At 37.8% G+C, this 26,549-nt stretch overlaps 1 protein-coding gene across 2 annotated transcripts in view; it reads left to right on the top strand.

Annotated features, from left to right (window-relative positions):
* Nucleotides 1-3,913: 3,913 nt before the first annotated feature.
* The window catches only part of LOC137984089 (ubiquitin carboxyl-terminal hydrolase 9X-like), a 72,619-nt gene continuing 49,983 nt past the window's right edge, over nt 3,914-26,549 (top strand). Inside the window, exons 1-16 of one of the 2 annotated variants that reach the window (XM_068831292.1) lie at nt 3,914-4,069; nt 6,153-6,631; nt 10,214-10,326; nt 11,079-11,191; nt 13,899-13,953; nt 14,871-14,921; nt 16,076-16,191; nt 17,869-17,935; nt 19,243-19,341; nt 20,613-20,698; nt 21,518-21,566; nt 21,721-21,810; nt 23,189-23,251; nt 23,628-23,717; nt 24,344-24,448; nt 26,304-26,402. In XM_068831292.1, the coding sequence (XP_068687393.1) occupies nt 6,301-6,631; nt 10,214-10,326; nt 11,079-11,191; nt 13,899-13,953; nt 14,871-14,921; nt 16,076-16,191; nt 17,869-17,935; nt 19,243-19,341; nt 20,613-20,698; nt 21,518-21,566; nt 21,721-21,810; nt 23,189-23,251; nt 23,628-23,717; nt 24,344-24,448; nt 26,304-26,402 (1,527 nt within the window). In that variant the 5' untranslated portion in view covers nt 3,914-4,069; nt 6,153-6,300. The remainder of the gene's footprint in view (nt 4,070-6,152; nt 6,632-10,213; nt 10,327-11,078; nt 11,192-13,898; nt 13,954-14,870; nt 14,922-16,075; nt 16,192-17,868; nt 17,936-19,242; nt 19,342-20,612; nt 20,699-21,517; nt 21,567-21,720; nt 21,811-23,188; nt 23,252-23,627; nt 23,718-24,343; nt 24,449-26,303; nt 26,403-26,549) is intronic. The other variant, XM_068831293.1, reaches the window with a different exon arrangement.

The following is a 26,549-nucleotide window of genomic DNA, read 5'->3' as shown; positions in this document are numbered from 1 at the left end:
TTTAGTCATTGTTCCCGTCTATCAATAGCCCATTTAATCTGAAGAGCACGTGAATTTTTGGTGTGCAAGTGATCAGTGCGGACGGTAGCCCTGCTCGGATGATGAAACCCACAGAGGGTTGGAGCGAGCCTTAAACGATGTTGAAACAACCAGAAAACACAATAATACAACTGAAACCTGATCTTCGACATCCAATTATCTAAAGATTATTCCAAGGCTTTCGGATCCATTTAATAGCTGGGTTTTTCTTTACTCAAACTCATATATGTCAAGTGAGAGAGGTGCATATGTAAGCCGCAAGCGATTCTAAACTGTAGAATATTGAGATATAAGAGATGGACAAGAGAGGACCATTCAATCACTTGTCATTTGACATGATCCACTTAACATGTCCTTTAACATGATCTGACAGATTTGACATAATTTTTTGTGTGAATTTAAATTCCAGTTTCAAGTGTATTTATCTCGTCTTCTCTCTTTACGACTTCTTTAATTTATAGAGCTGGAGAACAAGGATTGAAACATGCCTTGTAGCCATTCCTGTGTTATACGTTTTAGACCAGAAGGGTTAAATTATATTTCCCTAATACGTGGACTGTGGACTTTGTTGCTCTTCGGTAGTTCATGTGTGCCATTCGTTGTGTTTGTCAGTAGCAAAGGAAGTAAGCCGAAGGTCAGTGGCAAGTGACAAGAAATCTGTTTCAAAACAGCAGTTGTGTGGCAGCGATATCTGAACAATATGTATGATGCAAACAACAATAAAATTTTTCCTCAACATTAGAAATGTATATACTTTTATCACTCTTATGGCCTGGGAGTCCTGTGACATTGGCCAAAGGTGACCCGTCGCGGTTTGTCAGAGGTTAGAGAGAATTGCGAACCGAAGGCAAACGAAGGCAAACCGAAGACAAACGACTATGGACTTTGATGTTGCTCAGAAGTTCATGTGTGCCATTCGTTGCGTTTGTCAGTAGCGAGGGAATAAGTCGAAGGTCAGTGGCAAGTGACAAGAAACCTGTTTCAAAACAGCAGTTGTGTGGCAGCGATACCTGCACAATATGTATGGTATAAATAACAATAAAATTTTTCCTCATCATTAGAAATGTATGTACTTTTATCACTCTTATAGCCTGGGAGTCCTGTGACATTGTCCAGAGGTCACCCGTCACGGTTTGACGTATCGTGAGAAGTTGGAGGGAATCGCGAACCGAGGGCAAACCGAAGGCAGACGACTATGGACTTTGATGTTGTTCAGTAGTTCATGTGTGCCATTCGTTGTGTTTGTCAGTAGCAAAGGGAGTAAGTCGAAGGTCAATGGCAAGTGACAAGAAATCTGTTTTAAAACAGCAGTTGTGTGGCAGCAATATCTGCACAATATGTATGGTGTAAATAACAAAAAAAAAGGAATGTGAGCATGCGCATCGATTGTGTTTTCGCATCCCAGTAGATTATACTATGGTTCGAAATTTGAGTTTTGCCATGGCCTGCAAGCAGGCTCTCCGAGGGACTGGAGTGGGACCAGTCGCTCGGAGATGGAGTACCTCAGTGCTCACAGGCTTTGCTTTGCCATGAATCAAAAGCACTCAATGTTCAATTTTAGTTGATCTTTTGCCTTTGGTCTACACATATCGAGCTACTTTACATCGAGAAAATAAAAACAAAGAGAAATGAATGTCATGCTTCTATTCAGTTTCTCTCTCTTAAAGACCTCTAATGTTATGAGAGTTGATCGGTCGCCTAAAGTTCATTTCTTGTCTGTTAGCCACAGCTATCACAAGAACAGGTAAAACAAAGACAAAAACAAGCCAGAATACTGATTGCTCTGTTAAGTCTTGCTCTCCCCGCCAACGTGAATTTAAATCTCTCTGTTGTCGATCGGAGGTACTTTAATATAATTCCATGGTATCATTTCAAGTTCTAAAAAATTGAAACTGCGTGACTTCGATTCCCATAGTAGTCACTTTCGAGAAGATTCAACCTCGTTCCCAGGGTCTCCTCATCAACAAATAGACCCTAGGAACGAGGTTGGGGAAGTCTTTGCGGGGCCCCGGGTAGTCGTTCAGAGGAGAGGCTGGAGTGAAGGGGAGGTCTGCGCGCAGGGTGATTGACGTTCTTCTGAGAAAACGTTATACTATCGCAAGCAGTTTTCTTGGTCCCCTAATAAACATTTCAATAATTTCATCATACAAGATCGACTGTTTCCAGGCGACTATTTCCTATTAATAGTTATTTTTGACCTTGTAAGTCGAGTATCCGTACATGTGTTCGATGAGAGAGCCCAGGAATTCATTAAGACTGAGGCATTTTGGCGAAAGGGAATTCTAGCGCGTGCATAAAGACAAAGAAGACGAACACGTTTCCAGAAATGATTTTTAAAATTAGATAAAGTGTCACATATTTGACCCGCGGAAGAAAGAATACGTGGAGTGATGATTTAAAACACTATGTATGGCGTTTTGCAGCAACAAGAATTATAAAGCTATGTTTAAAATGGCATTTTAGCAGATGTTTGACAATCTTAATGTGAATCCCCACAAAAACGAAGGATTTCCAACTTCTATTCCATAAATTCCTATTCCGGAATACGGTCAATCGAACACGCCCTTAGTTGAGCATCCATGTTTTAACCGGACACGAATCCGCGAACATGTTTGCGGGCTTCCTTTACGCACTTAGCTTTAACAACGTACGAACTCAAAGTGACCGAGACATCGTTTCAAGTGTTAATGTGGACACTGCACTGCACTGCACTGCACTGCACTTCCGGCTTTCTCTACACCTCTTTCTTAGCACCTTTATCCTTTTTTGCTCCACTCCCAGCGAGAATAGGGAGCTTAAGCACGCGACGTTTTTGAGACGTGGACGGCAACGGGAAGTAAGCTGTCTTCACACAATCACATTACATCTCTTTTATCCCCCCAAAATTTTGCATAATCATTGTTTGAAATCAGGCTCTTGGGGACATGAAGATGACCCAAGAGAAATCGGAAACAATGCCCATGCAATTTACTTTTGGTGGCGGTTGGGGTAAAAGAAGTGTATAATGGGATTTGTGCAAGTAGAGAATTGTAAAGTTGTCGTTTCTCCCACTCCCATAATGCAATTCGTTTTGGTGGTTCCTTAACAATATAAGTTAATTACTCTTGAGACTGTATCATGCATCAGTAAACAGGATATCAATTGTTTTACTGCAAACAACCCCCCCCCCCCCAATCCTCCCAAAATGAACTGTATGATGGGATTTGCGAAAATAAAGAATTAGAAATGATTAGTTTAAAAATCTGGAAGACACCACTGTCTTGGCATGCGAAATGTTCTCTTCCAGTTGCCGTCCGCTACTCAAAAACGCTCCCTAATGAGGAGTCTTGGAAACGAAATTGCAGTAAGCAATAATAGAAGGTTGTCGATCATGAAAACCGTGAAAACCAAGAACACGCAAAGCTGTTGCCTAACAGGAGCCCGGTAGCTTGGGGCTCCCAAAGAATAGCTCTGGGCGCCTTAATTTTTCACAGCAACACCTTTCACTTCATATGTTGGGTTCCTAAGTTCTCAATGTTTAGCTCTGAGGTCCCCTTTAAAATTTTCTTAGGCAGCAGCCTTGACACGAGTGGTGTTCAAGTGCTCCTGGGCCCGGTTGTTCAAAAGCCGATCAACGTTAATCCCAGATTAAAAATTAACCAAGGAGTTTCTGTACTTTCTGTACTCCCAAGTGCTTTTCAACGCTGATATTCGGCAAAATTTTACATTTGAGTAGGTCAATCTTGAAAAACAAAAATAAGCAAAAGAAACTTTCACCAAAAAGTTGAAAACATGACGCAAAAGTTTACGCTAATCCTGGATTAAGTTAATCGGCTTTCGAACAACCGGGCCCTGGGCTCTAATCAGACAAACACGTGACCTCAGAAGCAACTGCGCATGACAACAAGCCAAAAGGAGGCTTCTGCCACATGCAAAATAGTTATTTTTACGAAACCCAAGAGCACCAAAAAATAATTTTGATATTATCCTTCTTTTGGATTCTGTTTGTGCATGAATCGACTGTTATGTGAGATTCTTCTGGTCAAACGAGGTGAGGCTTAGGGTTTTCCCTAGAAAGATTTGTCAGCCGATTTGGAAGCCATTTTGAACCCTGCTTGCAAAGTGCATTTCCTGTCAGTTTTGATGAAATGAGGAAACTGGTGTAATGCGTTTCATAGGAACACGCAAAACGAAGTAACACGAGTAGTATTAATTTGTTACATGCTCTGTACTCCTATACAGAGTTAGATTTGGCTTGTTTATTTTTAACACCGTGTGGATTTTACTGCGATTACGTATGTATGCGATCGGCCGGTTAATTGAATGTCACAGTGCAGGGTTTGATGTGTTAATTTATCCAATTTATTTGTTTTACTTGTTTATGCGGAGCTCTAAGGCGTTAGCTCATAGGGTGCTACTGCAGTATCGTAGTCTGCAATTAAAGCGATAAAGGGTACGATACATTGCATTGATCATAAAATTATTATTGTTATTTAAAACAGCCCTGTCTTAAGCTTGAAACTCCACCGTTTAGTTATAAAGGTTACATATTCAGTATTTACTTCTCAATCACCAGCTTGACTCAAAGATAATTTCCACTGGACATCGTTGTTGATAAGAATTTGCAAAGTAGACAAAGTGATGCAGCTCTTGTATACTGAGTATTATGCTTATTATTTGGTATTGCAACAGCTCAGTTCTATTGTTTTTAAGTCTGAGTCGTTGTTTCTGTTGTCCAATCTTTTGTTTTCGGTTTGGACAGCAAGCCAATCACTTTGTGCCTCAAAAGAGCAGGTAGATGGTCTGTAAAGTAGTGCAAAGGTTGTTTGATAGATGAGCATCTTTCCAGCTTTTTTTCCTGCCACTCAAAATCACAGTGATTAGTTTCTGTGTGTTTTGATAAACTTATAAATACAGCATCTCAGTGGACACTTTTTATTTTTGCCAATGCCGCTTCATACTCAATTGCAGAAAACTTTGAATATTTCTGTTGTAAATACACCGTCTAATGTAGTTTAGTATCAAATCCTGTGATAAGTAATAGGAAATACATTTGTAATTTTATGAATGCAATGTTGTTTCCGCATCATGATTTGGTCATCTTTTTGACCACCTTTATTGAATTATGCTTTTCCCCCTTGAATGTTTCTACTAAGAATTTGTGTTTCTGCACTTGGTTGCACAAAGCTGCACAGAACAACTTGCTCTTATCTGTTTGTGCGGTGGGTCGCATCAAACTACGTGTATAAAGAACAACTTTCTATCGTTGTACCTGCTCTTAAGGTTGTTCAAACCAGTTTGAACACTTTCAAGAGTCTGCACTTCCTAGAGAAATTAACTCTGCAAAACTGTTCGATGTAAATGCATTGTTACAGTACCTCATGCAATGCCATTAACTTTGTTAACCATTATCCTACCAATGTGGATTGCTTTTGTCTTAAGTTATTTGTTTTTTGTGTTCCAGTTCCTGGTCCCTTGTTTGCCTTAAACGTTATTCACAACATTGAAAATTTTAAAATTTATCTTTTCTTCTAACAAGACTGCATACAAACTGTAGGTTTGTCTTCTGCTGTATGCCTGTATTGTTAGAAGAAATACATGATTATATCTTATTAGATGTTTTGGTGTGTATTATCACTAAGTACTTTGACGAGCCTGCTAGGGCGAGTTAAAAATTAATACTCAGCGATACTACACACCAAAATATGTTATAAAGTGAATTGTAAACAATCAAGAACGTGTGACAGATTTGTGTGTGCGGGACAACGTCAGCAACTAAACTAGTCAAACCAGTTATCTACTGTACAATAACCAAGTGTACATATAACTAACTGTGCAATATATATATTTGCACTCGTACTCATACTTGTTTCGTGGTTTTTGTACAATAACTAATAAAGTTGGATAACAAAAATACTTACTTGACGTACCATCCCTTGCGAAATGCTTCCGAGGGTAGGTATTACAGTCATTTCTTCAAACTCCTGCATTATGTGACATCATCAGGTTAAGTGCACTTATTTACAGCTTTCTTACTTTTGTGAACTGGCTAGCTGCTATAGTTACAGTTTATGTGCCATTTACTGGTATTTTGGGTTTAGGTATGTGTCACTGAAGCATTTTCATTTTTTCAGGAAATCTGTCAAAGTAACTTCGTTCACGTCATCAATTTTAAGTATTCTTCTAACCTGGCAAAGGACAGCAATTTTCTCTTGCACAGCTCCTTAATGTATGGAGACACTTGTGGTTTTACCTTGACACCTGAAAATTCATTTTACAAAAATGACTATTTCTGTGCGTGGAGGGAACAATGGAAATGCTGGACCTCAGAATCAAAATCAAAATCAAAATCACCCTCCTAACAATGCAGCAACACCGCCACAGCAGATTGGACAGTCAAGTGAGTCTGGAGAACAGACAGACAGTGAGAACACTCTTGTACAAAATGAGGACAATTCTGGTCTTCTGTTACCCAATGGTGAAGTGGTTTTTCCTCTAGCGGAACTCTCCAAACTGGATGAGATGATCAATAGGCCACGCTGGGTGGTCCCAGTTCTTCCGAAAGGAGAACTGGAGGTACTCTTGGAGGCTTCCATCAAACTTTGTCGAGCAGGTATAATGCAACTGTTGAGACAGTATTATTAATAGTACAGTTTGTTGTAATGTTGTAGGAAAAATGACCTATGGGTGGATCAAGCAATGAAGTATTATTTCATCATTGAAGTGTGCAGCCAGCTATTGTTTTCAGCCTGGAAACAATAGCTTGTAATGTAATATAAATTCATTAACTTCATCCGATTGTGCTGAAACTACAATTGGCACCAAAATTAGTTGAGACACTAGTCTTTGCCAGCAGAGCATTTTGGCAGCGACACTTTTATTGTTTTGAAAGAAAAATACAGCTGTACATCCAAATATAAAGCCTGGTCTTCAGTAGCAACACAAGCACTAGCACAAGCATAGATATAAGTAGCACATGCTAAGCAGAGATGTATCCAGAGTGCGTCATTGCATCCTGCCTGGGACGCACTCGTTTTCCTTTTGGACGCATAGAATATGGAACAAAGGGTCCAATTGGACGCAGAAAAAAAATCGAATGTTTATTCAAATTACGAACACCAGGAAAAACATGCGAACGGCGTATTTCACGAGGAAATTGAACATTCCCATTTCTCACAACAGATAAATGATCGAGTTCTTTAAATTTCAAGGTAAGCTGTTATTTTCGGATTATTGTAGTCAAATAATTTCATTTTGTCAACCATTATGTCAAGCTTCAGGAGTTCAGTTTTGAATTTGCATGTGTTGCGTGACATGATCTGAGCTGTTTGTTAGGCGAGACAATCAGCTACACTTTCGATCTGTCTCTAGTGATAATAAAACATTTCAGTCGAAGTTCAGTTTGTTGCATGCTTTCCAAGTTAATTTCAAGCATTAGTTTGCTTATCGTGAGCGAAATGACAGAGAATCCAACGGCAAAGTATGTTAAATTTTTGTTTTGTGCGACCCTGGTGATATTAATTCCAGGCACGCATGTGTCATTGTCTCGGTTCTTGTCTTGCACGTAACTTGTCTGTTTTGCAAATTATGCAACTTTTCTTCGGAGTTAGTGTTAAAATTAATGCGTTGAACATGAAACTTGAATGTATTCAATCGCTTGATTATTAACATTGGCCATGACGAAGTCACGGCCGCACAGGCTGACGATGAACTGTGTATCGATGGCCTACATTTGTTTACTCTTTTGTTCCTAAATTACACCTCAAGTGTTGCTAAAATAAATGATGCTCTTTTACGAAAAATTGAGATTCAGTTCTTTTTTTTTTGCTGTGGAGATCTAGATAATTTATCAACTGGAGCCAACAGTTCCTACAGCATACGGATTCCTCGAGATGTTTTCAGATGTGATCGATGGAGCTTTGACAGCCCATACATTTTGATTGATGAATTAACAGGCACAAGTTCATATTCGTTGGGGGGGATAAGACTTTATATTTGTGCAATTAGAAATCTGAAAGGGTACTGCAGCAGCAATTAAGAGGCAATAGATCGCATATTAATTCTTGAATATTAGTTAGCTGGACCCCCAAAATTTTGCAATGGACCCCCAAATTTTTCAAAAAGGGGTCCAGAGGACCCCCAAATTTGAAAACCTGGATAGATCTCTGCTAAGTGAAAATGAACATCAACATACATTTAAGCATCAACATCAATCATGGCCCCTGCCATTTTTGTTGAAATGCTCAGACACTGGGAATCCGGAACAGACATGGCCAGACATGGCAGATTTCGTTGTGCTTATGCTCTCTTTTGTTTTCACGCAACACAAGAGAGTGTAAGCATAAGCGCAAGCACATTGAAAAGGACTAATTTTGATCATTGTGCTTGTGCTTCTGCTTGCATCAACCCCATTTTCATGGGGAGATTACCTATCTTATACTTGCCCTTGTGCTTGCATTGCTTGTGAAAACCAGGCTTAAGCCTTTGCTACATGTACCTATTTCCAACAATTAAGTAAGGGAAAGTTTAGGTTAGCATTATTTTTAGCTCAAGGTACATATAAATGCTGCTGTTTATCCTTATATTACACTTGAGGAGCTGTATTTCAAGGACACTCTGTGATTTTATTTTATTAATTGTCTGTGTTTCGAGACATGAGTGATGTTGGGGAGAAGGGCAAAGGGGACACCTCCTAAGGCTTACAGTAATCCATGTGCATCTAATTAGGGGCTTTTCTGGACCTATCTGGGGGTGGGAGGTGTGGTAATGGCTTCTATGCCAGCCTGACTTTTCAAAGCATTCATTATGAGGTATCCCTGTCCCAGAGGGTCATCCATCCAGGCATTAACCCCACCCAACAGGACTTTAATGAACATACATGAAAATGGTGTTTCCTTTGGACAAGATTTATGTCAGGCGAAGCATCACTTGTTTAAAGTTTGATCAATTCAAGTACACTGTAAGTTACCATGAGAATCGCACAAAGTGAAAGCAGTGAAAAAAATTAGAAAGGAGACTGTATACTGTTCATGATGTCTGTTGAAATCACATGCTTATCGTTTTCACGTATTGGCTGCCATGTTAGGACATCTATGGTATCTGGAGCACTTGGTAATGGTAATGAATTTATATAGCCCATGTTCTATTAACATATTCAAATGCGCTTTACAAGCAAGAGATCTATGGGTGAGATCGGATATCAGCATATGTAGGCGCCGCTGGCAGCCGCTGTTAGTCCATTAGGGATCTCACACACTTCACGGTGATCTCATGCAGATAAAATGAAGATGAATCACTCTGGAAAAGAGAGCTCATGTTCCTACTTGAGGCTCTTTAGTCGATCACTTATAACTAATGTGTGATTATTTTTACTTTAATATTAATTTGACCTGAAACTAAAACCCTTGTGTCACAGGGTGTTACTGAAACAATAATTTTAAACTCATCGCCAGTTGATGAGCTTGCGAACTGTTGCCTTAATAGCGGGGAGGGGCCTGAGGTAATCCAGGCCCAGCAGGGATCCATGACTACCCTGCAAGTGGGAATCACCCCAGTGGGAGCTGCTAACGGACACCGTCACGTTGAAACTAGTCCAATGAAAATACTTACCTAACTTAATACTTACCTCCTAAGACAAGTTGCCCTGTGGGAAGGGAGGGTGGGGCTAATGAATCTGCAAAGATTCTCACACGAAAGCACTGATCCACAACAATTGCTACATGTACGTGTAGATTGCAAAGCCAGGGGCATCCCACAGGTCATGTGCAAAAATGGACAATACCGCTGGAAGCATTGCCTTGAGGGTGACTTTGCCTATTTAAAATTAATTAGGTTTGTGAGGAGCTCTAAAATACTCTCTTGGCAATTTCTAAAGCAACATTGGGTTTTGGGGGTATTTCAGTTTCTAGCCAAAAAATCTTGGAGGCTTCACTGGGTACAGAACATGTACTCTGTAAGTTGAGTTCATCTTAACCCATTGACTCCCAGGGGTTCCCCATTGATGGGTAAAATCATCTGGCATTATACAGAGTAAAATCCTGGCTGGTTAGGCCGGTTTGGGCGTCAAAAGGGTTAAAGCTGTGTTGCCCTGAAAGGTTATTAATGTCTTGCATGTAAGTATTCTGCCAAAAGATTAGATTCCAGTTGCTATGAGCGGCAATTAATTTTAACTTTAAATTTTGCTGCATTTCAACAGACCTTGACACCAAGAGTGAAGAATGTCAGAGGTTTTTCCGTGATGGTTTAACGACATCTTTTCATAAAATTCTCAATGACGAGGCAGTCAATGGATGGAAATATGACATTCATGTGAGTTTTAATAAAATATTGTGTCACAGTTGAGGGTTTGATGGAACGTTTTGCTGGGATGTGCTGTCATTCATAGAAAATGAAAATGATGGCTTGGATTGACTTTTGTCACAGAAGGTCTGGGCTGTGTGGCTGTGGGTGAAGAAGATGTCAGAGTCAGAATTTCTCCTTGCTCACATCTGCTCTGATTCCTCCTGTACCTTGGTTTCCAAGTCCTACAATCTCGGTCATACATTTCTGGGACACTTGATGTAACATATCAGTTCACCCCTTCCCCTCAATTCAGTGCCCAAAGTTATTGTGCGATTGTAGGCCTTTTCGATTTTGGGTACATCAACACATGCTACTTAACCTTTTTTTTTTTAACTTGAAGTGGAAGTTACATCGCATTCTTAATTAGACTGACCCCAAGTGTTCATAAATTTATTCTGCTAAGATGTAAATTTAGTCTTAAGGCTCTGAGAATCAAATAAGGAAGTTATAAAATAATATTGGAGTTTTATTGTGGATTGTTTCTTATATTTGTTGAAAAAATAATTATTTGGATTTATGTACTAATATGTTCTGCTGCGTCCCACCAACTTACATCTCATCCTTCTCTTCCATCTACCCCCTCATTTTGCCTAAGCTCTTCTACTTTTTCCTTCCATGACCCCCACCCCCCCCCCCCCCCCCACCTACATCTGAGCATGTGACTTAACACCATATTACAGAATGTTCAAAATTCATTGGTTACTTGTTCTTTTATGCAGAAAGCCATTCTGAAGAACACAGAGAAACTTGTAGAGCTTTGTGTAACGAAACTGGCCCAGGATTGGTACCCTCTTCTGGATCTTGTCTCTTTGGTTTTTAATCCTATGTCCAGGTATAAAATTGCTATTTTTCTAGGTTTTCTCATATATTCGAGGCCCACCATTGCACATGGGAATCTAGTTGGGAGATGAATAATTTAGTCATTCTTAAAGGGGAGATCTCAAATGCAGTTATCACAAATACCCTGCTATCTTGCACAGCTTGGTGTTTTCCATTACCCATTATTAATCTGCATTTAGCCTGTCATCATGTACATTTATCTCACTTGTATCAGGAATGCAGGTGCAAGGTCAGTGTTCCTTATTTACAACAATATGGTTCGGACTGTTTTTCGGATCAGGTTATCTAAGCTGTAATTATGTTTACCGTAAATCCTCTATTAGGCCCTCCTTCTCAAATGAGCCTCCCCTTTTCAGCGGAAGAAAGTTATTAAGCTCCCCCCTCTCTGTCAAGCATCTCCCTACCCTCACCCTTATTCCTCCCAATCAAATTTAAGGGAACCTCCACTTCAACAAAAAAATAACTTTAAATCACAGCAAATACCGTATTTACCCATGTATAAGTCGACCTTTTACAGCCTCAAAAGAAGCTCCAAAAATCGCCCTAGACTTACACACGGGTCAAAGGTTTAGAGCCAAGTTCCAGCTAAATAATTTATTCAATATAAACATAATAATGTTGTCTTGGGCATAACAAATGCAGTGGACAAAAGACTTCAAAATTAATGAACGACAAAAGACTTCAAAATGAATGTAAGCAATTCAAGTTGAAATGAAAAAGGATTTGTCCAACTCTAAATGATGAAGATACTCACAAGCACAAGTAAGAAATAGACACTGGAAATTTTCGTTTTCCAAAGGCGGAAAGCTCTAAAAGGCATTTCTGTTTCTTCAAATAAAACGCTATCGTTCAATGGCTTAGTAACCTGGCACAATACACCTTGTGTTTGTGTGCAAACATCGTCACCCGTGTTGCCTGAAAAATGCTGGTTGGTAACGATTGTTTTTTATTCTTTTTACAAACCTGGCTGAGTTAAATGCTTTTGCAAACTTCGTATTGTTTGGCTTATGAGTTTTGTTTTGTTTGTCATGTGACAAATTATAAGTCAAGGACCAATTAAACCTTGCACATTTTGCATTGTTTTTGAAGATATTTTCAAAGATTAACTCCTGCTTCTGAGATGTTTTGCTTATCCTCTAAAGCCTTTTATCCTTGAACAATGAAACAGGTTCGTTTGAGGTTTACATGTTGGATTTTCTGAGAACTTTTTCGAAACTCAAGGACAAAATGCCCACATATACAACAGAACTATTAAGCCCTTGAGGCCCTGATTTTTTTGTGTATCCACAGTTCCAGAAACCGAAGAATACAAGATTAGTATCCCACGAACATTTAACAAAGAAATTAAGAAATTGCTTTTTTTGCCATCAAAAATGGGGGGTCGAGTTATATGGGATCGACTTATACACTGGTAAATAGGGTAACCGTTACAGTTAAGTCTGTCTAAAGCATTTTCAAAGAAAGTGTTTGTATCCGAAAGAAACAAGTTTTAGAATTGCCCATTTTTGATTTCAAATTTTGTGGGTGCCACCATCTTGAATAATTGTGACGTGTTACTGTTGCCCTATTGTTATTAAACAAAGTTGTTTGTGTCAGAACAATAGGGCAACTGTAACATGCCACAATGATTCAAGAGGGCTGTGCTCACAAAATTTGAAAGTAAAAAAAAGCGATTGTAAAATTCACTTTTCGTGATATACTGTAAACACTGTTTTAAAAACAAATTTTGATAAAATTTGTTTATAAACATAATTTCCTTTGATTTAACCCTTTGACGTCCAAACCGACTGAAACTGGCCAGACTTATTATTTTACTCTGTCTAACGCCAGATTATTTTACTCTGTCGAACCCCAGACGATTTTACTTGTCAATGGGGAACCCCTGGGAGTCAATGGGTTAAATTTATTCTGTAGTAAAAGTGGAGGTTCCCTTTAATAAATGATAGACTGTATTAATTAATCAGGACTGTAACTCATGTAGAGTGATTTTTTATCTCCAGCTGCATGAGCTCCAAAATGTGAGTGAGCTTTTCTACTTTGCATTCTAGTTCTTTATGGAGAATTTATACCATCTTCTGGTTATTTAAAAAGCAGTATAGCTCCCCGGAACCACAGGTTCATCCTCAAGAAACCTTGGTCCTGTCGGTGAAACTCTAAACTACAACCTTCATCAAATAACCCCCTCCCCCCCTCTTTCATAATTTCATAAGCCACATTCAACTCGCCCCATAAAAGACCACCTAAAATGCCCCAATGTTGCTTGTTTTGCTATGGCCACCCAGAACATACAAGTTTATCTTGCACAATTTGGACAATACATCAGGCATCCACCTTCCTTTTCAGAGACTCAGTAGAATGTGCATGTAAAACTAATATAAAGTAAAGTAAGTAAAGGCACTTTATTTAACGTCGGAAGTTCCTTCAATGACGAAACTGATATCAATGGAAGCCGACGGTGCACCCTTTACGCCCCTCCCTCTGTCAGTGCTCCATTTTTACGGGTATTTAAAGCTATAGCTACACGGATCAGAGGAAAGTCGAAACAGACATTGAAGTCACCAAGAATCGAACTGGGGAACTCTTGTTCCAAAAGCCGTCTGCTCCTGATTGTACAATGGGTGAGGGATTTGCACATCACTGTATTCTGAGAAACACTGTTTGGCATTTTTGTGACAAGCTCAATAATTCTTCCTTATCAGATTTAATATCTATAATGGTGCAAGGCCTTCAGAAACTGTTCCTCATGGAGCTCAGGTGAGTGTCAGTCCCCTTCCAAAGACAGTGGTTTGAGCTGTTAAGGACGGTCCCTACTAATTCAAAGGTATTTTGCGCGGTTTACTGAATATGCGGGAAAAGCAGCTCTTAACAAGTGTTATTGAAATCCAAAAAGAAAATTGGCGGTAACCACGCATTTTTTAAAGATAATTAATGAACAATATTTGTAAAAAGCTTTAAAATACAAAGCAATGTATGGCATTCTTTTCCAAATTGAAGCTTAATTATCTCTGAAAAATGCATGGTTACCCCCAATTTTCTTTTTGGATACCAAGAGCACTTGCTAAGTTGTGCTTTTTTGGCATAGTTTTGAACGGCGCAAAAATATCCCTGTATTAATAAGCACCACCCATAGGGAATCGGAGTATCTCGAGATGCGCAGAGCGTATGCGCAATAACAATAGTAGGCACCGTCCTTAATGATACATTTACCAATAGATGTCACCCTCTAAAGGAAAAAATGAAATTTTGAGTCTCAGTATCATAAGAACCAAGCTCTCTCTGAATCAGGTTTGGTTTTTGGTCTGCCTGGGAAAAACATGAAGGTTTTCCATGCTGCATAACAAGGGAAAAAGGAAAGATTTCTCTTAGATACATGTACATGCTAAAACTGTAAAAGTGAAAATGGTTTGGATGCAGGAATGACATACCTTGCTAGTCATTAGCCAGTGATCGTAGTTGTGAGAAGGACTGTTATTCTCAATCCATGTTTCTATAACCCAAGCATGAGTCAATTTGTCGTAAAGTGCGGAACTGTTGTGTTAATTATAAGGGCAAAGAAATTCCTCAATTCTTTTTTTGGTTTTGTTGCCACTATGGCCACACTGCTGGCCTGACACAGCAATTTGCTACATTGTTTTCCGTGTTAGTTACTAAGAATAATCTCCCTTTTTTAGGTTGTTGAAAGTTCAGTTTATGCCAGACCTCCTGATGCCAGGTCACCGAAGGTAAATGCCTTTCCAAAACTCAATCTCTACCTGTATCGTCTTTGTGTTAATTAAAAACAGTATGTACCGCTAGATTTCAAATCTGACTAATTTATTGATCACACTTACTTTGTTTTGCTTTCACTTTAAATGAATGTGACCAATTTACTTTATTATGCTCTAATACCGGTATATCCTTTTTTTATGGTATTGTTGTCGGGACTACTGTAGGTTACATGTAACACATACAACATGTATTTGCACCAAGCAGAAGAAATGTACAGTATTCAAAGTATTTTTTTGCCTATGCAATTGCAAGGGAGAGCACTGGATCTTGTTGTAAGCTTCTTGAAATCCTTAAACGAGAAAACATATACAGCTGTTTAGGTGGAGTTAAAATGTCTTGCTTTACTCAAAATAGAATGTTTTACTCATAAGATAAGGAATAATTCTGACAGCATTCAAGGTGTTTTCTCAGATATTCCGACTGCAGCATTCTACGTACATGTACTTTATTATAATACAAGATTTTCTAGCAGTTTCAATTTCTATAGACAGCAAATACTCACTAATTTCCTTTGGTCTGCCTTTCAATTTCTTGGATCAAAGATTTGGGAATCTGTACCTTAAAGTTCAAACCCATTCTTTATGATACTTTTCTTGTCAATTAAAAACCAAAATTGATTTCTGCTGATACTCGATCATTACTCTCTAAGCCCTCATGCTTTCCTAGATCTATTTTGGGTTGATTCACTTTTAGTAATTTGTTGCCATCTAATTTACATGTACTATGGTGTTGGCCAACTAGTGCCTTTGCGGCAATGTACTTTGGCCACTTCACACATACATGTACAAAATAAAAATTTAAAAATATTGAATTCCGTCTACTTTATGTTTCTTTGTTTTGTAATAATTTATATTTTACACAGCTATGAATTCTCTTAATTTGGCCCACATTCCTACAAAAATCATTGCACACCGTAAAATGAATTTGTTTAATACAAAATTATTCAAATAGCTGACATGTGGGGATTTGCCTGAGTGCATTCAGCCAATCAGACGAAGTGTTTGGACAAACCTTCATTTGAAAACAAAAACAAACAACAGCAATGACTATTGGGCGAATAGCCAATACAATAATAATTGTAGTACATGTAATTATTGTATTCGTTCAGGGCTGGCTAGTGGATCTAGTGAACAAGTTTGGTGTCCTTGGAGGTTTCAGCACATTGCAGGAAAGAATATGTGGAGGAGAGAACCTTAGTGTTCCTCTCCTGGCAGCACTTCTGAGGTATAATCTTTTTTACTGTACATATACATGTAGATACAATGTTCTATTTATGGCAACTTGGAGTTTTCTGTCTAAGACTGTCCTGAGGTCTACAACTACATAATGGTGAACTACAGTTGCATAGTCTTCGAAATCCCAGAGGTGTCAATTGAGGTTAAAGCTAAAAGAGCAGTCTGAATTGTTGCAAAATCCACCATTCTGGTTTGACATAGAGCAGTTTTCCAATTGTGTGTCGAAAGTAATTAGCGAATTACTTTGGTTTATGATTACTTCACTCAGTGATTGGTTCAAAGTTCTCGCGCCACTTTTTCAGCCGATCAGAAGTGAAACCAAAACCAATCGTAGCTCGCGCGTGCACATTTTCCCGTGCTTTGTGTCGGCTATGTGTAATTACTTCGAGGTTTTAATTGGTTTACTGGATTGTCTCCGTCCTTTTTGATTGGCCAAAGTAATTACTTTGGTTTTGGTTTTATGACACTCATTTGAAAATTGCTCCAATGAGAATAATAAATTATTACTGATAATTGTGGTGACAGAAAAATTCCATTGGTTAGTAACCCAAAAGTGTTGGTCAAACGTTAATGGCCATTATAAAGGGAAAAATTAAAGTGGGTTGGTTCCTTTTGTCCTTGACTTTTCTTTGTGCACCCACAATAATATCTCTTCCTTGTAATTTGAAAAATGAATGTAAAAACAGAGCACAAAAATGCAAAGCATTTAACTGGCTTATCGAACAAAAACAAAGGAGCAACAAGCGAACATGGATGCAAACAACATAATCTGTCCATGGAACTTTCTGGAAAGTTTTGCTTTGACGTCACTTGAAATGCAGTAGTGTGATTTGGCAATCAAACTGTTTACTTCCCGTAATTGTTAGGAGTTTCCTTGGCAGGAATAAGGAGAAGCTTTGTTTTATCTTGCGAAACATCAGTCTGTTAAACAAATTGCGAACACTTCTTCAACGTCATACGGGTCGTATGGTGTATGAGTACGTACAGTACCACCTGAGAGCATTGGGATATTTATGGCATCATTTCGCTTTGTCGCTCTCCCTAGGAATTCCTTCGGCACAATGTATTTTTACATGTACTTAGTCGAAGTTGCTGCAGAAAAGGAATGAGTTATTTTGGTGAAACTTCTGCAATTAAAATGACACACCAGATTGAAAAAAGTTTGATTCATTTGTTAAAATTATTGACACTTCCAATTCCAATGACAAAATTGTAACAACTAATTTTCTTGTTTAAAACTGAGGCAAATATTATTTTTACAGGAAAATTATGACAAAAAAAATTATCATGAGAAATATTCATTACATTTCTCTTGTGGTAACAACAAAATATTATTTATTTGATCAGACCACATTTGGAGTTCTAATATTTTGATTTTTGCTTCTGATCTTGAATGCTCTTTGGGAGGACTAAAGCATTTGCACGTAGACCAAAATTTATTGTATGTTGAACACACCCAGCAGGAAAGAGTTTGCAGAGGTGAGGCATTGCTTGATCTTAGCTTGATGGGTCAGTACATGTACTTTCAGGTGGTTACACGTGGTGCAGTATTATTATTTGGCCTTAAATGTCAATGCTTTACCAGAACTTTGTCATTGGCTATCTTTGGTTGTGATTTTGGACCTGTTAGTTTTAAGAAGATGTCATGCTTTTTTTTCGGTTGCAGACCATTTGGATCCTGTGCTGAGGTTCTTACGCCTGGAACTGTTGAAAAATACTTTTTACCTGTTATAGTAAGTCATGCGCTGATTTACAAAATTCTCACGTAAGGCATATTTAAAGCTACAAATTAGTTTGGAATCAGTGCATAAACCAAGAAATTAATGCATGTTCTGTAGATCAGTTTAAAGTTCAGAATCACCATTCCTCGTTAAACTGGAGCTCTTATCGAGACATTAACCCATTGACTCCAGAACCATCCCTCACTGTTGAGTAGAATCGTCTGACTTTAGACAGTAAAATCTAGGAAGTCTCACTTCTTGGAGTCAATGGGTCAAACAGTTTTATTTCCAGTTCAAAGTGTTCTTTTTATGAAAGTACACTGTACATGTATGGTATTCCCTTAACCCATTGACTCCAGGGGGTTCCCCATTGACGAATAAAATTGTCTGGCATTAGACTGTGTAAAATACTAAGTATGGCCGGTTTAGGCTGGTTTGGATGTTAAAGGGGTAAAGATGGTGAATGAACATTACACTTTTCAGCCTTGGATATTGCATTTCTAGACTTTAATTGGCTCTCTGAATCTCAGTTATCAGCTTACATACTGTAGGATTGCACCCAGTTTTGTCTAGCTGAAAAAGATTTTCAAGTACCCAAGTGTTCAAAATCTGTTGAAATTTATATTAAAACTATTATTTTTAAGGTTTCATACACATACAAGTATACCAAAATACTCTTTAATCTTTAAGTTATTTCATGTGATGCTACCCAAAGTTAAATCTGCAAGTGACAGTTGTGGGAATGAAAGAAATATGTAAATTTGAAGTGTGGGCTATAGACAAAAGAGAGGAGTCACCCTCTCACTTATCTGGACAGTTTAACATCAGTGTCTACTAATTCAAAGGTATTTTTGCGTGGTTTACTGACTATGCGGGAAAAGCAGATCTTAACAAGTGTTATTGAAATCCCAAAAGAAAATTGGGGGTAACCACGCATTTTTCGAAGACAATTCAACAATATTTGTAAAAAGCTTTAAACTACAAAGCAATGTATGGCATTCTTTTCCAAAGTCAAGCTTAATTATCTCTTTAAAATGCGTGGTTACCCCCAATTTTCTTTTTGGATACCAAGAGCACTTGCTAAGTTCTGCTTTTTTCGCATAGTTTTGAACTGCGCAAAAATATCCCTGTATTAATAAGCATCGCGATTGAAGATCTGAGTATCTGGAGATGCGCAGAACGTGTGCGCAATAACAATAGTAGGCACCGTCCTTAAGCAATTGTCTCTTACAGGCAACTGAAAAATTCCGGTGGCTCCGAGTTTGCAAGTTAGTTGTATGAGTGGAACATGTTAATCAGTTTTTCTCTGTTGTTTGCAGGATTTTGTTCCTAAATTTCTTGAGAATTTAACTGATGATGAACTTAAAAAGGAAGCCAAAAATGAGGCTAAAAATGATGCATTCTCATCAATAATCAAGGTACTGCACAGCAAGGAAAAAAAGTTCAAAAATTTTCTGCTTCAGTCCAAGACTAGTACTGCAAAATTGATTTGAGCCAACCAGTCGGCCCATTTGGATGAAGAAGGACTACAGTGCCACAGGCTGTGGGGTTGGAATTGTGGCTGACCAAAATGGTTAGACTGTCTAGTCTTCTCACACAAGGACAATAAACCTTAGGCTCTGTCTCTCACCCTGAGTTAATTTAATTTTGTGAGACATTAAGGGTACATTCAATTGACCATATTCTGAAATAGGAATACATAGAATTGAAGTTAGAAATCCTTCTTTTTTGTGGAGATTTATATTAAAATTGTCAAGCATCTGCTATGAGGCTATTTTCAACATATTTTTAGTATCCTTCTTGCTTCAAATTGCGAAACATACCATTTTAGTTCGTCACTCCATGTGTTCTTATTTGGGAATAGGGTTAATTGAATGCACCCTTAATAACCCACATTCTCTTAAAAAAGGAGTGAGGGATAAAATTTCCTCTGTTGTGGTCTGTTTCCCCAAAGATTGTGGTCTGCTTGGGATGATCAGTTATCTAAAAGGACTTGAAGAAAAGTGTTTATTTTATGAGGGTAGTGCATAATAGCTATAGGCTAATGAAGTTGTGGCCCTCAATCAGACCAGACCAGACCAGACCACAACACGGGAACCCTGTGCCCTGCTCTTTTTGATCAGTGTATGAGATCGTCAACGGCAAACAGAGTTTTTTTTACTGAGGGTTGCGAGACAGGGCCTATGGTTTAAAGTCCTTATCCGAGATGACTTGAAAGTCTAACCATTTGCGGATGTACAGCTGTAATTACAAAGGCAGCACTTTCTTCTCAGTCCAGCAGGAGTCAACCTCACAACCTCCTGCATGGCAGCCCGATGCTCAAGCAACTGAGCCACTGGTGCACTGTGCATCAGTCAAGGGGAGTTTGCTAAGAGCATGACACTTGGATGAAGATACACGAACTTGTACAATGAAGTGTCAGGACTGTTCAATATGTGCTTCAATAGAATGAACGTGAACATTCTGTTTTTGTGTGCTTGAGGAGTAGAGTTAGGCATACTTTGATGATTATTGCCTGTATTTTGAGGCAAAATTGCTAATGGTAAACTTGACAAGAAGTATAAGGAAACACTTGACAGATATCAGTTGCAATTTTGGACAGCATCCCTGTAGGCAGATTTTTTTGATCATGCCTTCTTTGCAAGTTTTTCCAAGCACTAAAATGCAATAATCTTTTTCTTGTTTTCAGGCTTTAAAAAATCTGGCTCTAAGACTAACTTCACGAGAAGATATTGCAAAGCAATTAGAGATATTTAAACTTAAAATGATTCTCAGGTGGGTTTATTGGGATAGACATAGTATGCACTTTAAAGTATTGCACAAAAACGTAACATTTTGTACCTTGAAACACTGTCCTTTTTCGGGCTTTCCTTTTGTTACTGCTCAAGGAATGTTAATTAATAACTGCGATGATCAGCAACTTAACTTGATTTTCTCTGCATTTCAAATAATTATACCGGTACATGGCTTTTGTGTATTAACTTTCGTGACTGTCCAAGTTTTCCATGAAAGTTATTATTCCATAATAATTATTAAAAGGCAAGTGACTAATGCCTTTCATTCCCATGACTCAAACATTCATTCTATTAACTAGTACTGTGGATTTCTTTGTTGGGTAGTTATGAGAATTTGGATTATGACAGTAAAATTGGCCGTACACTTACTTCTTTGACTGCCTCCATATTAGGCAAGCAGTTTTAATAATTAATGGGTCTACACTTCTGGTTAGCAAAATTGTGCTACTGTACATGGGTTAGCAACAGGTTAGTAAAATTATCGGCTTGGATGATTCAAAAAACAAGTGAAAAACTCGCGCTTGTACATGACTTTAACAAAGGTACAGTAGCTGGTATGAACAATTTAAATGGAGTGTATGCAATCTGATAAACCGAAATAGTGTGTTCTTTCAACTTTGACGTAAATGATTAGAACTGACAGTTCTGCAAAACAAGCAATGTACACGTATGAAGAATGTTCCTTAAATGTTGTGTCAGATAATTAGAACTCTGCTCTAAATACAATTTTGCTGTTTGTGACTTTTAATTTTAAATGAGAATGATTTATAATAGTCGACAATTTTTCTCTTATTTTTAGATTACTTCAGATTTCTTCATTTAATGGCAAGATGAATGCTTTAAATGAGGTGAACAATATAATTTTATTTATCGACATGAATTACAACAATAAATATGTACAGGGTGTAGCTGACAAATTGTGGACAGTAGACATTTAATGTTTTATTTAATATCTGGTGCAAATATGATTTACCCGGTACTCTCACTGGCATTCTTTTTCAGATAAACAAAGTTATCACAGGTGTATCTTATTTCACTCATCGGCACACTGTAGTTGAAGAGGAAGAGTGGCTGACAGCTGAGAGGATGGCTGTGAGTATTCATGTAATTATTGTCCTTGTTTAGTGACAGAAATCATTTGTGAACATCAGTTTAACATTTTGCATTCAGTTGTTTCCTTCCAGTCAAAAGTGTAGGGATGGTTTTCCTAGAGTTACACTGTTTCCAACTGGATGAACTGCACTCTGTACTCAAATTATTTTTTACCTTGATGGAATTTGACCTGGCCATTTATTGGTTCGAGCTAGTACTAAAATGATTTGCAGGGTTGGACATAAGCACTCGCCCACTCGCCCAGGCGAGTCTCTAAAGTGTCAGGCAAGCACAAATCATCAATCACTTGCCCGTTTGGGGAGTACAATTTTCGTCGCCAAGAAATTATTTAAATTGCAAAATAAACACTGCTTTTTGCATTCCATTTTGCCAAGAAAATCCCTAAACACGCATAAACTTACCATTTCTATTTTACAAAGTTTTGTATTCCGGACTGTCTAATAAACTGGTGCAAAAAAGACAATAGACAGATTACATGAAATACATGTATGGCTTCCTGGTCAGTGCTACTGACTTTTTCAGCAAATTTTACCATTGAAAGATGATGAGTTAGTGATGTCAGAAATGTAAAAAAAATGGGGGGTCCCCGACTTCGTTTTGGAGAGAACTTGCCCGGAAGAACACCCTAAATCTGAAAAAATCCGGCTTCTTTAGCAAATAAGGCCACAGTGCCTGTAAGCCCAAAAATATTGCAATTACATCTTTGAAGTGAAATGTTCTCTACCAAACTTTGTTTAAGTGGACCCATCAAGTGAATTTAGTTAACTGTTGAGGTTCCTTAAAGAGCAAGTTCGCATTTAGCGACCATAGTTTCATGTGCCTTGCAGCCGCAAGATGGCAGGGTCCATGTCCCGAGGACAGAAATCTTGAAATTTATTTTTTTAACTTCCCACATCGATTTTTTGTTCAATTTTGGACAATGTAGAGATAATAATTGTAAATAAAATCTGTTTCTGAAAAGAAAAGTAGGGGTCACCGAACATCCAAGATCATTAAATCCAAGCAAAGCTATAGCAATGGCCATCTGCCCTATCATTGTTCGTTTTAGTACTTAGCGGGCGCTCGATGCATGACGTGGCATGTGAATTTGCGTGCGCTGTAAGGATGCGCAGTAGCGATGGGTGCGAACATCCTTAAGACTGCTCCTCAGAAGAACAGAAATGTTTACTCGCAAACTTCAGGGATCTCTCTTGGGATTTAAAGTCTTTCATATAATTTTTCATTGAAGTAATAATCCTCGGTCTGCCATGTGCTTTTTATGCACAGTCTTGCTAGTTTCTCCAGGTAAAGGAAAAATTTTCACAGACATACATCATGAAACCTCTTCTCATAAGAAATAATTATGTTGCTTTACCAGGAGTGGATTCAAAAGAATGGTGTTCTTTCCATTGTTTTAAAAGATAATCTTCATCAACCTCAGGTACAATAATAGATTACTATTGATTTCATAAAATTAATGTCAGTGCTAATTGCTTTTCACAATAAGAACCAGAATGACTTTTGGTCATTCAAATTACTGTAGGAGTGTAGCTGATGTCTTGTGCCATTACATGTACGGTAGGTATGCCAAAAAAGAGCCAATATTTATCTAAATCTGTAAATAATTATTGCTCAGGCTAACTAAGCTCTGTCAAAAATTAGGTCTGAACTTTAATAATGTACTGCGTAGAAAACAGTGCTTTTATTTTTAAACTCCTCCAGAATAAAAAGCTAGCTACAGCAACTTGGTATGATTACTTGCCGAGAGGGGACTATGTAAGATTTTTTGTAGTAAAACATCCTATCTTTGTTTGCAGTATGTTGAAAAGCTGGAAAAAATTTTGCGTTTTGTTATAAAAGAAAAAGCCTTGTCCTTGGAGGATTTAGATAACATTTGGGCCGCACAGGTAAGTGTAAACTACAACCTGTACCTTAACAAGATTAAAGTCATAAAAGGATTTATGTTGAGAGCTGGGCCATCAGATTGTCAGAGATGACTGTGTACAGAATGCTCCTCGTAGACTAGTCTAATAGTTCATGCAGTGTAGGTGGATATTATTTTCTGACAAATTCAGCCAGCAATAGAACATGTCTTGTTTATTTCCATTTTGTCTTAGGGAGGTTAGGTGCATGTTTTTAGTGTTCAAACCCAAATGGAGGAATGGGTTAATTTTTGTGAGGTGATATCAGTGGACATATCAGGCTGTTGAGTTAAAAGAAATACATGTAATCTATCAAGATTTGCTCATATTGTCATCTCCCTTCACAATATCAATTTTAAAAAATTACATGGACCCTGTATGGAGATTGGTTTGAGTTCCTGTGAAGATGATATTTTTCATTCTTCTTTATACATGTATTATGCTATTGCTTTCATTAGATTCTTTGTTAATATTCTGTTATGAAACCGTGATTACGTGAAAGGATGTAATTTTATGTTGTAGTCTCTTACTACAGTACATGTACATGTAGCTTCACCATTTGTTTTTGAATAATAATTTTAAAAAAACTGCATGTGAATCTTCCTTACCAGGCTGGAAAACATGATGCCATTGTAAAAAATATCCATGATCTGTTGGCAAAGTTAGCTTGGGATTTTTCTGCGGATCAGCTTGATCATCTTTTTTCGTGTTTTCAGGTAAACTACCCTTAACAACAGGCCATTTGCATTATGGTATAATTTTATTACTACAAGGACCAGAATAACTTGACTGATTCTGATCTGAGGCTTTTTTATTGTATTTGATTTTCTTTGTTCCTAAAGGTGCCCACAATTGAGGAATCATTGTTGCAGAAACATTGTTTCCTGAAAATTTTCCTCCATTAGCGCACAAGGAAACATTTGCTGAGGAAAAAAAAATTCAGAAAAAAATTTTCTTCCCAGGAAGGAAATTTTGCTTGAACTGCAACAAAGTGTTTCCTGGGGTCGCAAATGGGGAAACATTAATTTTGCTTCCGCAACAATTTGCCCACAACATTGTTTCCACATTTGCAGGTGCCTTAAGAGAGCTGAAAAACCTGATCAGAATGAGAAGTAATTTTGACAAACCAATCTGGTCTTTGTAGTGAAATGATGCCATCAATAATCATGAAAAAGAATTATGATGAAGGGCCACATAAGTCAACATCATCGGTGACATTTTTGTTCTTACTTTTTTTGTCTGTAATTCTTTATTCCTGGGGAAAAAACCACAGACAAATGAACTGACGCAAAGAAACAGCCACCAACACTTTCTGTCAATGCTGTATACCCCAACTCCTGATTTTGAAATAGTTACGACACATAGGATAGTTGTTTTGACAACAGATTCCCGTACATGCGTTTGTGGTCTGTTATTCAGCTAACAAGCTAAAAAAATGTCCTAATATATGATTTTACTAAATTCACCAACATCTTGTCAATAACATTATTGGTACATATTTTTTAAAATAATCTTGTCTACGTAGAATCTAGGCTGGATTGCTTGAGGCAGGGATAAAGTTATTAACATTCTGTTAAAAGGACATTGTTATGGGCATGTCAAGAATTTTTCGCTACACTTTTAAATGAGTACCTCAAACCATTTGTTTATTCACAATAGTTTGTTGAAAGACGATTATTAGGTGAGCTGATGAGAGGTACAGTTGCAATTTAATTTCATGATGACCCAGGGAAAAACACAGTAAAATCAATGTAAGCCCAACTTTTTCAGATTCAGCTTAGTTCAATAGTTATTTCATTCAACTTCAGCTGGAGACATGAGTGATACGTTAGACTACATGTGCATGTTGGAGATTTTGACCATTAGACTTCTGTTAATTAGAAGATCTCACTGACAAATTGAAGTGAAAACGAGACTTGTCGTAGTATTTTATCCCATTCTTTGAGGGATTGTTTAGACGAGAAATTCGTGGAATGTTTGAGAGTTTCTTGGAAGGATAATAAAACTAACAGAATTGAATAGGAAGAGGAAGGTCAAGTTCATAGCTCACATCTGGAGGAGTTTGAAAACTGTCAGCATTGTTGGAGCCAGCTCAAACAGATACTGTAGGCAGTTTGACAGACAATACACCTTATTCCAAAATGGCTGCCATTTTAGTATCCTTTTTTTAAATTGCAAATTGGCCCTTTTGGTCTCGTTCAAGATTATGTTCTTTTGAATTTTATGTTTGAAAGCGAGGCCAAAAGGGCCTAATACTAAAAGAAGAATAATAAATGGCGGCCATTTTGGAATAAGGCGTTAGACATGTCTCAATGGAAAAATGTACAGTATAGACCTTATTCATAAATGGAGGACGATTTATAATTCTTTTATTGAAGTGCAAATTAGCCTACCAAGCCTCGATACCATACAGTAAATTGAAAAGAATTCTTGCTCTAAAATGAGGCTTGGTAGGCTAATTTTCATGTGGACAAAAGAATAATGAATGTGACCGCCATTTATGAATAAGGTCTTTTCATAACAATTATACCAATAATGCTGATGGGTATTTAAAAACTCATCTTTTTGCAGGAGAGTTGGACAAATGCTAGCAAAAAACAGAGAGAAAAATTATTAGAGTTAATACGAAGACTAGCTGAAGATGACAAAGAAGGTGTTATGGCCCACAAGGTAAATTTGATATTTATGTCAACCAGAAGCACATGATGTTTAAGTGTCTAATGTGCAGCTCTTTTCCTTAGAACAAAGCTGGGGATTTTTAGGACATCAATTTATGCCCAAATAGGGTTTTTTTTTTTTACTCAAAAAACCCCAGCT

This window comes from Montipora foliosa, chromosome 13 (genome assembly GCF_036669935.1).
Source record: "Montipora foliosa isolate CH-2021 chromosome 13, ASM3666993v2, whole genome shotgun sequence".
NCBI classification, from domain to species: domain Eukaryota; kingdom Metazoa; phylum Cnidaria; class Anthozoa; order Scleractinia; family Acroporidae; genus Montipora; species Montipora foliosa.
The sequence above is the reverse complement of the archived record's forward strand: the minus strand, read 5'-3'. Positions and strand labels throughout refer to the sequence as shown.